This window comes from Arabidopsis thaliana, chromosome 3 (genome assembly GCF_000001735.4).
Source record: "Arabidopsis thaliana chromosome 3, partial sequence".
NCBI classification, from domain to species: domain Eukaryota; kingdom Viridiplantae; phylum Streptophyta; class Magnoliopsida; order Brassicales; family Brassicaceae; genus Arabidopsis; species Arabidopsis thaliana.
Genome location: NC_003074.8, coordinates 7413743 through 7425327, shown reverse-complemented (window position 1 = coordinate 7425327; position 11585 = coordinate 7413743). Strand labels below are relative to the sequence as shown.

Below are 11585 nucleotides of genomic sequence, written 5' to 3'. Positions count from 1 at the left end.
TAAGAAGAAGAAGAAGAACATGGTGGCATCTCTTAACATGGCATATATCTAACCATCTCATTTTTTAAAACAAAAATCTTTCCTTCTTCTCAGATCTAACTATGTTTTCGTTTTGTAATAAGTGGTATACCATTCATCTTTATAACTTATAAAATTATTCTAGTATTCTGATATACTATTGTTCACCTCGTATCATGTGAAGAATGGTACACTAATTATCTTCATACCTTAATCAGTTCTTTCTAATCAAGTTTCCAATAAAGATAATGGAAAAGAATAAAACAATGTGACAGAGAGAATAGTGAAGTTGCTGAGAAATTTCGTTTTAACCTGATGAACGTGTGTACGACATTAAGGTCACTTGGGTTGCACGACATAACCAATCATTGTTTCTATTTTTATACATAGATTGCATTATCTCTACTAAGTCTTAAATATTTAACTAATTGTAATCAAATACAAGAACAAAAAAAAGTTTTCTGCCTGAAAATATAATCAAACACACAGATGAGAGACTGAGCAAAGTTTTTTTTTTCTTTTCTGATGAGTGAGCTTCTAAATAAGTGAAGAGTGTCTTATAATTTGTAGAAGACTAAAATGTGCCCACATAGACTGAGATTAACCCAGAGAAACCCTAAACACAACTCAGATTCGATTCCATCATCAAATGAAATGATAACAACTGTTTTTGTTTGAGATCCTTTCTTGCTTCCAATGGTTTCTCAGTTCTCACTGTGTGTTGCTAATGTCACCAGTTACTTCCATCATTTGATCAGCCTCAAGATTTGCGTCCTGCAACAAAAGTGATTGAGAAAAAAAAAATGAATGTATGTTCTCTTAATAAGCAAATCAAAACTCCAGCTCTATGAAATACTGCGCTCACGGCTCACCTCATTCTTATTCAGAGATAGATGCTGAGGTGTTTGCGGAGGAGGGACTTTGGATAGGTCTCTAAGAGTCCCCTGATATTATAAAGTCAAAGGGAATGTTATTGTTAGGTTCATACTCGGATATATAGGCCTGATCAATGAGTCAAAAAAGTGATACGAGACGAGGTGATCAATGTGAACTAAGAAACTCTTAGCTTACCTTGTTTGCCCACATCAGTCCACACGCATTACAAAGTGTTCTTGGCCCATCAGGTCCACGTCGCATCATTGGAGTTGACTTCTCACTTGTTCCACAGTGTCGACATCTTAACATGTTCACAACCATTTGACGAAGAATAAGAACAGAGACAAGCTTTCCAAGTATACCAAGCTATAAATAAGTTCATATCAACTACAATGACTTAACATGCAACAACATAGTCGGTTCAGTTATTTTTATCCTCTCACAAGTATAAGTTATCAGTTGCAGGTATCGAATGAGTGATGCCATCATGATAAGTATAACTATAAATTTCAGAGTTGACGTATATAGACAAAGTTTATGGAAGTGAAAAGAGCGTCATTAAATGGTTACCAAATAAATTGTTTCCATGTATTAGACTTAATTGAGGTTTTATAACGAGTTCACTAAAGTTAATATAACTGTTGTAAGAAATTTAAAGCATTTTCAACTTACAAAACCTCTGGCTTCTGAGTCTCAGTCCCTTCTACGGCCCAGCTCTGGTTTGACCCCCAATCCGATCCAGTGGATCCAGAATCATCATTGCTTGATTTAGCCGACGTGAACTGACCTTTCTTACGCTGCATTCTGCATGAACAAACAAAACCTTAATTGCAAAACAGACGTATCTCAAAAGCTCGACATACACAAAAGCTAGTACTTGACATAAACGTACCTCAAGGCTACTTCTTTCCTGACTGTATAGCGAATAGTCTTATCAAAGTTCCTCCCTTTTCGTTTCTCCCTAAACCTGAGCAAAGAAGCTAACCGCTGCGGAACGCTAAGCCGTTGAGGAGTACCAGATAGACCCTGGTTCATTTATTAGTCAGCAACAAACTGGGGAATAAACTGATTTCCCATATGGTATTAAATCTTTTATTACCAGTACCCTATTGTTCTGATGAGGTGATCCTAGGGTTGTTGGGAGTGTATGTGGTACTTCCCTTCCACCAAGTAACAAAAGCACAGCTTGAACCTGCATAATATTGAGCAGCACTTCAATAAGCGAAAAACAAAACCAACCAGGTGGATACGTTGACCATATGTATCCAAAACTAAAACATCAAAGAACCAAAATTAACTTAAAGTTACCTTCTCAGGCGAGACACGGTCAAAAACATAAACTTGTCCCTGGAAGGACAATGTCAATTGATCTCCATTTTCAATTCCACGGTCTACAACTTCACCACGATTATCAGCTGAGTTTCCAGGGTGAGAAGGAATGTCTGTCTCCACTCCTTCATCCATCCCACCATCAGCATGGTCATCCATCATACTGTTTTCATTGTCGATATGGTGCAAACCGTGATCTTCATACTGCACATGCATTGGATTTTGCGCTACACCAATGTGCATTCGACCATTTCTTCCATGAAGATCATCCATGGTCTTTTTTCTGCAATTTGTTACCAATTACATCCAAAGGAAGATAACATTAATTAAGACTGGAACGTTCTTAATAACGAAAAAGCGAGATTGTCAGAGACGGTATAGGTTGAAGAAACTCAATAATGGTGGATATATTCTCACATAAATTGAGTTTGCAAATACAAAGAAACTATCTCCACCTAAGGGAAAGGAACTTCATTAATAGTTATCAGCACTGATATAGTACAAAGGAGCTTCTTTTATAACAAGAGTAGATGACAATAATCTAATCTCGAGTAAACAACAACTAACAACAGTCAACTACCTTAAAACGTAACAATATCTACCCAAATCCAGTAAAAAAAGTTTCATCAATCAGATTCGAATTGGAAAAAAAGTCTCCTTCTCTCATGCTCATAAGTCCTAAGCTAAGTCCCAACCTTTAAGCTAAGAACAAATAGACAGAACAATTCCAAATCCCACATATAAATGCTTCCAACTAAAAACCCTCCAAATTCGACAAGTTCATCTACAAACTAGAACCCACTACCTATATCATACATACAAAGACTTGTCACTTGGACAGGGCAATCAAAACAATAAACCAAAATTGACATCAAATGGGTACCTTTTGTGCAGAGGAATCCAAGCGAGAAGAATGAAGAGCCTTTGCAGAGCTAATTCACGCGAAACAATGAAAGATAAAGAGGATTTGATTATACAAAGAGAGAAAAAGGTTTAGGGAAAAATCCCAAAAGGGTAAACGGAGACGAGAGCGAAAAAAGGAAGCTCCTTTGATTTTTTTTTTCTTTTTTGGTCTAATGATTGTAGTGAAAGATTTTTCATTTTTCTTCAGCAAACGTCGTCGTTGTGATCTTGGGCCTTTTTTAGCCAAACGGCGTCGTCTTTGTGAAAGGCTTGACACTCCCTATTCTTTGGACCTCATCTTTAATTGGCCTCTATTTGAGTTCATATGTTTTTCTTTAGTGGTTTCAGGTTTGATCAAGATACACATTTACTCTTAATGATGCCAAAGATATAAAGACATTGGAGATGGTTTAAGGTCGCCAAGGTTTTTCACATAATTCTTTTAATCTCTTTTGTCAAGATATCTTTCTTTTACCAAATGACAATGTGGAATTACATTAGTTAATTCAATTTGTACCCATCTTTAAAAACTTCTTGTTGTTTTGGTTAGAAATCATATATAATTATAATATATCTCTACAAATAAACCATCTTAACACAAAATATCTTAAGTTAGATGGAACCACAACCAATTCTTCGGTGGAAAACAATTGACTCAACTATATCTAATATGTCAGATTTTAAAACTAAATTGCGTTCCTCTTTCATTTCTTAATTCCACAATATACAATTTTATTTTGATTTTATTTGCTTTTCCCTTATTCTTGCACAAAATTTACATATGTTTTGCTCTAATATGTTCTAAGCATTTCTAATTTTTTTCCTTTTCAAAATTTTGGTACTTAATAACTAATTGACCAATTATGAAAATGCCATGTGCCTCGAATTATCCACTAGCAAAAGGGTAGCAACAAGTTATAACTTAGAAATGCGTACATATATCTTACTTATAAAATATCAAGAGTTAGATTAGATAATGCATAGACTAGTGTGACAATTACAAGGCCATGCACTGGCTGACTTGGTGCCTCCTCCAAAGAACTAAATACCATGTTGAATTTGAACCAAACTTGGAACATATATGAGGAGACGTGGGGTAGGAGATAATTCATGTGTAGGTTTTGCACCATGATGATCCAATTCTATGAATTTATCATTTTCCACAATGTGTATGATGTCCTTGGAGTGCCGGTTGGGTCTATGACAAGAAACTACAACAATCTTCTCCTTAACTTGGTATGCGAAGAAACTCACCCCTTCCCTAAAATGACAACGATAGCGTAGACCAACTCCGCCCCGCAGTATTGGGAACTTGCTCCATGACATTGCTCTGGTGTTCTCACTAGTCTTCGTTGCTATCCATAAGTTAACGTTTGTTCCGGTTACGTATGTGTAATTAGTAGATAACATACAAAGTCGTTTCCCTTGTCTAGTCACTGATAAAGCCAAATGACTATCACCCTCTGGGAGAGACTCACTTCCAAATCTCTCTGTTGAGAAATCAAAACTTAGTAAGAATTGTTCACTAATATCAAACCAGTAAGTGATTCCATTTACAGACACGCCACTGGTGATATTTGGATTGAACAAGCCGGTGATCACACCAATACTCCTCCACGAATTAGAGTTAAAGTCATAGATTTCGTACTCGTAACGTTCTTGGCTATTGTTGATAACAAGATCCTCCCCCACGATGTTGTACACGTAACGTTCTTCGCTAGGATTGATAAGACGACCCTGCCTCAAGATTTTGTACTTGTTGCAAGAGGATCTACCGAGAGCATAGCAGTCATCTTTCTTGTAGCAAAATCTTGGTTGAATCCACCTTGTTTCACCTGAAAGCGGATTCCAAACCACCAGTCTATAGTCCTTGGTGGTGCATAGCAATAAGCCATCGCAGTGAAAGACGTGGCCTATATCGACTTCTGTTGAATAATTATTAGAAAGATGTTCTTTTAGGCTAAAATGACATGTTATGTTAACATATGGAGCAACGCTATTGTGAATTCCACGGAGATTGGATCTCACTGAATAAACCTTATGATCAATCAACACGAGAGCCATAGAGTGCCTTGGAGCATTAGAAGAGTGCTTCTTAGAAAGTTTCCCATCTTTGATCAAAGTGTTCCATCGTTTGGATGTTGATCGTAATCGTGCTAGAAATACAGCCGGAACTCTAGAGAGTATCTCCACTACCAAATCCTCCGGAAGGTCGTTGAACGTCATCATCTCTCACACGACTGTGATTAAACCAATTTTCAAAGAATCAAGATGGAGAGACGATAGAATCAAGATTTTTAATCTTCTTCTTTTTTTTTCTTTGATTTACTCTATAAATATGGGAAGATCATTTATATATATAGGAAGGAGGAGATCACGTAATTGTCTTTTATTTTATCCTTTACACTAATAAATATGGAGATTTTTTCTTTTTGTCCACACAGATTTTTAACTTCTTTTTTTCCTAAATTTAATTCTTACTATCTTTCTTTTTTCTCAACATTTATTTATCATTATTAATTTTTTCTATTTCTGTGGTTATAATTTTGTAACATTAAAAGCATATTCAATTAAAATTAAATGTAAATAATTTTATATAAATATGGGAAGATCATTTTTTTTCTTTTTACTTACTCAATAAATATGGGAAGATCATATATATACTTAATATATTTCTATTGTATAACTCAAAATGCTTCTAAGTAATAATTGACTTGTGGGGTTATATCTTTGAACATTATATATCTCTGCCCTACTCCTTTAATTTTTCATGAAGTCATCATACTTACATATTTAATAGACTAATAAATTAAAATGTGTATTTCACTAAAAGTTTGATAAATCAATTCTCATTTTGCATTTGCTAATGTACCTGAATCTATCTACCTATAGTCCCAAGGCACTTGTAAAATAAAATTGGCCTTATGAAATTTTACAAACTAGTATATCCTTGAAAACCAAGATTTTTGATCAAAATGTAAATGAGGCCAGGAACCAAAACCTATCCAGAAAATATCATCTTCCGAGTCAATGAAACCTATGTGACATGCAACTCTATAACCATATCAAATTACACAAAAGACGCAAAGCCAATGTGATAATTAGGATCATTCATAGACCCACCAAGTGTTTCACTGGTCATGGTGTTATAAAAGAAATATGTATGCTTCCTTCACAAAAGAAAACCAACATTACACAACTATTTGTTGTGACTTTCAACTGTTTCAAGACACTAGCTCTGGTCTGGTACTTACCTTTTTGCCTTCTCCAAGACACCTTGTCACAATTCCATGGAGATCGAGACTCACTAATTAAACCCTATAATCAATCAACTTGATAACCAGAGGAGACTGCCGTTGTGTCTAAGCAGAGTCCATCTTTGATAAGAGCGTTCCACCCTTTGGGTGTTGATCGCAATTGTTTCAGAGATACCACCGGAACCCTAGTGAGTATCTCCACAACCAAATCCTCCGGTCCGGAAGATGTACAATGTTTCCCTTCTTCTGTTCTTCATCATCTCTAAAAGCATGTTTTCAGATAACTTGGGATGGAAGTTCTTGGACCTAAAACTTATTCTCATTCATGTGACGTCACAACGCATGCTTTTACTGTGGGCTTCGTCCTAGATTAAATTTGGGCCTCTTCTAAAACAATAAATTACTTTTTGTTTTTCACTTTTTCCTTTTAAGTAAACCAAAATCCAAAACCAATAACCAACCAAACCCAAACCAACTGATTTAAACCGGATCATTCCCTCTCTTTACTCTGATCCGATCTCTTCCTCTCTTTTTAATTCATGGTTTCAATTTCTTCTTCTTCTCCTTTTTCAAAAATTTGTCACCTCCGAGATCAGATCTGATCGTCGGAATTGAGATGGCGAGGAATAAACTTGTAAGTGGTAGTCATGGGATATGGAAATATTTCAACCCAGCGTTTTATCTCCGAAGACCAAGACGTCTTGCTTTGCTCATCATCCTCTTCGTCTCTGTTTCAATGGTTGTTTGGGATCGTCAATCTCTTTCCCGAGACTACCAGGTACGTTATTGAATTGATGAGAGGCGCTAATCGAATCTGTTAAAGTAGGCAGCTAAAGGTCTAGACTTTATGAAATTGTTTATACTGGGCTGTAGAGGAAATCAAAATTCAATCTTTGGATAAAGGAGAGTCTCTGTGTTATGTGAAGATAGGATTTTTCTTTCACATATGTGTGTTTATAATGTATGCTGACTTTTTGCAGTTTGAAGTTTCCAAGTTAAATGAAGAAGTTTTGCGGTTGCAGCAGATGGTAAGTTATTTATTTCTTTTCCCTATGAGGCTTTGATTATACCCAAAGTTTCCTCCTTTTTTTGCATTTGCTTAATTACACAGTGGCTGATATTGATGTGGCATTACGCGTCTCGTGGTCTTGCAAGAATTTGATTTACTATGAGTTTTTAAATCTTGAGAAAGTTATGAGATTTTTTATAATGATCTTAAATTTTGTTGTGTTTTCTGCTAGTTGGAAGAGATAAAGAGCGTCACTGAGGATGTGTCTGTCAATAGTTTGAAGGATGTTCAGGAAGATCCAGTTGATGCTCAGCGAATGCAGAGAGTTAAAGAGGCAATGGTTCATGCTTGGAGTTCATATGAAAAGTATGCCTGGGGACAAGATGAGCTTCAGGTACAGTTTTATCTTTGTATGGTTAGCTACAATGCTGACAGCTTATGTTAACGTTCACCATTGTTCAGAGAATAATTGGGTTGTTTAACTAGTTAAAATGAGAACACTTTCTACTTGCGATAAATATATTTCTGTGAAGCTATTTGTGTAACTTTTTTTTTTGCATTATCAGCCCCAGACAAAGGATGGTGTTGACAGCTTTGGTGGCCTGGGTGCAACTATGATAGATGCATTAGACACACTATATATAATGGGTCTAGATGAGCAGTTTCAGAAAGCCAGAGAGTGAGTAGATTTCTTCCATCCTAGCCTTTTTTAGGAAGATTCTTTCTGGCTTGACTTGTTCTAAACAGGCTTGTCTCATCTTATTGAGAAAAATATAAGTAGTGAAGAAAATGAAATGGAAAAGGCTATTGAATCGTCTTTGTAATGTATCTGTTGTGCAATGTTCACTTTTAAACTGTTTCAAGATTATATAGAAAACATTAAATATTTCTGGCTAAAACTGCAACCTCCTATAAATAATATTGTTTTCTTCTCCATTAACTGAAGTTCGATTCCCAACTTTTCCTGTTCATCTTTCCCAGCCTTCATTTACTTATTGTCTTTCATTTTCAGGTGGGTAGCAAGCTCATTAGATTTCGACAAGGATTATGCTGCCAGTATGTTTGAGACAACCATAAGGTTGCATTTAACAGGTTTACCATGTTTTTTTTCTACATGTACTAAGAAGAGTCATCTTGTTTAGGTTATCTGTTGTGTGTAGTTAACAAAATATGTGGTATGGAAGTGTGGCATCTGTGCTTATATATTTTCTCTTTGTTGGCTTTCAGAGTGGTAGGAGGGCTTCTCAGTGCGTATGATCTTTCTGGGGATAAAATTTTCCTTGAAAAGGCTATGGATATTGCAGACAGATTATTGCCTGCATGGGACACTCAATCGGGTATACCATATAATATTATCAACTTGAAGCATGGAAATGCTCACAATCCTACATGGGCGGGGGTAAGTCCTATCTGTCATATTCCTTGTCGATCTTTTCAAAGCTTTAGGCATTGGATATACATTTTCTCTTCTTTTCTCGCCCAGATTTTCATATGCGTGCAAAACTTTATCGAGATAGTCGCCACTAGGGTCCTGAACATGTTTCTAAAGGAGCTCCTAAGAGGCCACTGAAAAATTGAGATTTAAGTTCCAGTCGTTTTCTTAGATGTTTCAGGGCTCGCCAGGAACGAACTGTTCTGTTTTTCAAGTTATGTGACAATTAGTATTCTGTTTGTGTCTACACTGTTTTAGAGTTTAGTTGTAAAGATCATGATGAAAGTAAAGATTCTTTATCAACTAGGTATTGTTTCACTAGCAAGCTCATGTTTAATGTGGAATGGGTACCATCTGATCTATTTACATATGTCTTTCGGTTTAGTTGATTGTTTACTTCTTTCTTGTTTTAGGGAGACAGTATTCTTGCAGATTCTGGTACTGAGCAGCTTGAATTTATTGCCCTTTCCCAGAGGACAGGGGACCCAAAATATCAGCAAAAGGTGCAATTACTCTCCGTAACTTGTAGCACTGCTGACTTATTACATATCCATCTGCTTATCAGCGAATTTGTTATATCTATAAACCAGTGAATGGAATACATATTTCTTAGCTTATTCTGTTGTATTATATACTGATTAGGTATTAAAGTTGGCAAAATGTCTGGATGCATGTTGTCATAATTCGGTGTAAACAAATTGCACCTCAATGGTTGACCTGTTAACTCGTGTCTCAGGTAGAAAAGGTTATTTCAGTGCTAAATAAGAACTTCCCTGCTGATGGTTTACTTCCGATATATATAAATCCCGATACAGCTAATCCATCGCAGTCTACAATAACATTTGGTGCCATGGGAGACAGGTGTTTTTCCAACTTGATTGCATTTTATATTACTGCTAGTCTGATCCCTTCTGGTTCTGCTTTGGTTTGATTTGTGACGGCTAATATTTTGTGTACAGCTTTTACGAATATTTGCTCAAAGTTTGGGTGTTTGGGAACAAAACTTCAGCAGTGAAACACTATAGGTAAGTTTAACTCTAGTCTACTGAGTGTATATATGTCTGATTGATTCAAGTCCGCTAAGTTCAACCAGCTGCCATCACATTTATCTTTCTGCTTGATATCTATGTTCTTCTTTTCTTTTCTGGTCTTTTAGTTTCAACATCTTTAGCCGAACAATAATAATTTGTACTGTTATTACTTGACATCTTGGCATCAGAGATATGTGGGAGAAGTCAATGAATGGTCTGCTAAGCTTGGTTAAGAAATCAACACCTTTGTCGTTTACATATATCTGTGAGAAGAGTGGAAATTCTTTGATCGATAAGGTAAACCCATCTGTTCATTGTTTCCATTGTATTACGTGAAAATTCTTCATCGCCTGGCATTTCCAATCTCATTATTTCTCATATATATTAAGATGGATGAATTGGCATGCTTTGCTCCTGGAATGTTGGCTTTAGGAGCATCTGGGTATAGTGATCCTGCTGAAGGAAAGAAGTTTCTCACACTCGCTGAAGAGGTAAACTTATGACTTGAATGATCTTTGATCATAGCGTCGTAAGTGCTTCAGATCTTTCGAATTTTTCGCTCTCTGCTTTTCTGATTTAGGCTGCTGAGATATAGCCTTTATTGCTATTTTCCACATATTTTGCAGCTTGCGTGGACATGTTATAACTTTTACCAATCAACTCCAACAAAACTGGCTGGGGAGAATTATTTCTTCAACTCTGGGAGTGTATGTCATTTGCCTGTCTTTTTCAAACACATTGTTTATTTTATGCGTTATTTATTGTTTAGTATACATGATGATTCAGGACATGAGTGTTGGAACGTCGTGGAACATCTTGAGACCAGAAACTGTCGAATCACTGTTTTACCTCTGGCGGTTAACTGGAAACAAGACATATCAAGAGTGGGGATGGAATATATTTGAAGCATTTGAGAAGAACTCGCGCATAGAGTCTGGATATGTTGGTTTGAAGGATGTAAGTTTTCCGTAGGCGCTTAATTAGATCCTGCATTGTTAAAACCTTGGTGAATTGAATTATATCATTCCACCATCTATATTAGTAATTGAGTGTAACTGATGGTAGATTCTTATTTCTTTCAATCATTTCCAGGTTAATACAGGCGTTAAGGACAACAAGATGCAAAGTTTCTTCCTTGCAGAGACACTCAAGTATCTCTATCTACTCTTCTCGCCGACAACAGTCATTCCTTTAGACGAGTGGGTATTCAACACCGAAGCTCATCCACTTAAGATTAAGTCTCGAAACGATCAGGTAAATCTCAAACAATCCAACAAAGTACTGCTACGAAAACCGGCATTTAGAATACGCCAGAGGCATTATGGTCGGATAACAAAGAAGTAAAACTCCCTGGAGAGGTCACAGTGTGATTCGTAGGAGGGGCTCTATGGATATATCTTAACAGAGCAATTGGATTTAGCTTGGCTATTCAAAGACCCTTTTATTTAAGAAACCATTTTTGGAAAGATTTCAAGATATAGACTATTGTTGTACTAGTTGGGATCAGAACCCAAACAGGTTCACCACAGTTTACACCTTGTGTTTTGTATCCTTACTCCTTAGATTATAAATTAAGAGTATTATCTTCTGTTTTGTATTCGACAAAAGATCAATGTATAAAAGTTTATATAAAAGACTGCAACAATGCAGAAGAAATGTAATGGAAGCAACCAAGAAAAGAAGAAGAAGCAATTTGCAATGAGACCAAGTCTCTGAAAAGACATTAGTGT

General features: G+C 36.2%; 4 protein-coding genes across 7 annotated transcripts; 1 reads left to right on the top strand and 3 right to left on the bottom strand.

Moving 5' to 3' along the window:
- Positions 1-338: 338 nt before the first annotated feature.
- On the bottom strand, positions 339-3302 carry ZML1 (ZIM-like 1). 3 transcript variants are annotated; one of them, NM_180287.5, is made up of 8 exons: positions 3107-3302; positions 2203-2506; positions 2000-2086; positions 1787-1920; positions 1567-1698; positions 1090-1195; positions 891-962; positions 339-792 (listed from the first exon to the last, which is right to left on the bottom strand). In NM_180287.5, exons 2-8 carry the CDS (start codon positions 2494-2496, stop codon positions 730-732), a joined length of 888 nt encoding a protein of 295 aa, NP_850618.1. In that variant the 5' UTR covers positions 2497-2506; positions 3107-3302; the 3' UTR covers positions 339-729. The 3 variants fall into 3 exon arrangements, with proteins under 3 accessions (NP_850618.1, NP_566676.1, NP_001118669.1); NM_113012.4 differs by having other exon boundaries at positions 423-792; positions 1994-2086; positions 3107-3292; NM_001125197.2 differs by lacking the exons at positions 339-792; positions 891-962 and having other exon boundaries at positions 1172-1698; positions 3107-3292.
- Positions 3303-3961: 659 nt separating this feature from the next.
- AT3G21170 (F-box/associated interaction domain protein) lies at positions 3962-5411 on the bottom strand. The gene has a single exon (NM_113011.2). It carries the CDS (start codon positions 5353-5355, stop codon positions 4168-4170), a length of 1188 nt encoding a protein of 395 aa, NP_188754.2. The 5' UTR covers positions 5356-5411; the 3' UTR covers positions 3962-4167.
- Positions 5412-5886: 475 nt separating this feature from the next.
- Positions 5887-6633, bottom strand: AT3G21165 (F-box/associated interaction domain protein; the record flags this gene model as incomplete). Its single annotated transcript, NM_001338507.1, has 3 exons — positions 5887-5910; positions 6381-6433; positions 6468-6633. Coding segments are annotated over 3 exons (243 nt in total), but the record flags the coding sequence as incomplete, so codon positions are not given.
- A 210-nt stretch (positions 6634-6843) lies between these two features.
- On the top strand, positions 6844-11552 carry MNS2 (alpha-mannosidase 2). 2 transcript variants are annotated; one of them, NM_113010.3, is made up of 14 exons: positions 6852-7161; positions 7364-7411; positions 7625-7786; positions 7959-8071; positions 8405-8470; positions 8620-8791; positions 9238-9327; positions 9561-9685; positions 9784-9849; positions 10044-10152; positions 10245-10346; positions 10482-10562; positions 10642-10812; positions 10948-11552. In NM_113010.3, the coding sequence occupies exons 1-14, from the start codon at positions 7000-7002 to the stop codon at positions 11197-11199; spliced, it is 1719 nt and encodes a 572-aa protein (NP_566675.1). In that variant the 5' UTR covers positions 6852-6999; the 3' UTR covers positions 11200-11552. The 2 variants fall into 2 exon arrangements, with proteins under 2 accessions (NP_001327148.1, NP_566675.1); NM_001338506.1 differs by having other exon boundaries at positions 6844-7161; positions 10245-10562; positions 10948-11505.
- The last annotated feature ends 33 nt before the right edge of the window (positions 11553-11585 follow it).

Coding starts and splice junctions, on each gene's coding strand:
- ZML1 (NM_113012.4), bottom strand. CDS start 2,496: ATGGATGATCTTCATGGAAGAAATGGTCGAATGCACATTGGTGTAGCG. Junction 1,196..1,566: donor ACTCAGAAGCCAGAGGTTTT/GTAAGTTGAAAA, acceptor GAACATGTTAAG/ATGTCGACACTGTGGAACAA. Junction 793..890: donor TATCTCTGAATAAGAATGAG/GTGAGCCGTGAG, acceptor CTTTTGTTGCAG/GACGCAAATCTTGAGGCTGA.
- AT3G21170 (NM_113011.2), bottom strand. CDS start 5,355: ATGATGACGTTCAACGACCTTCCGGAGGATTTGGTAGTGGAGATACTC.
- MNS2 (NM_113010.3), top strand. CDS start 7,000: ATGGCGAGGAATAAACTTGTAAGTGGTAGTCATGGGATATGGAAATAT. Junction 9,850..10,043: donor TCAGCAGTGAAACACTATAG/GTAAGTTTAACT, acceptor TCTTGGCATCAG/AGATATGTGGGAGAAGTCAA. Junction 10,153..10,244: donor GAAATTCTTTGATCGATAAG/GTAAACCCATCT, acceptor ATATATATTAAG/ATGGATGAATTGGCATGCTT.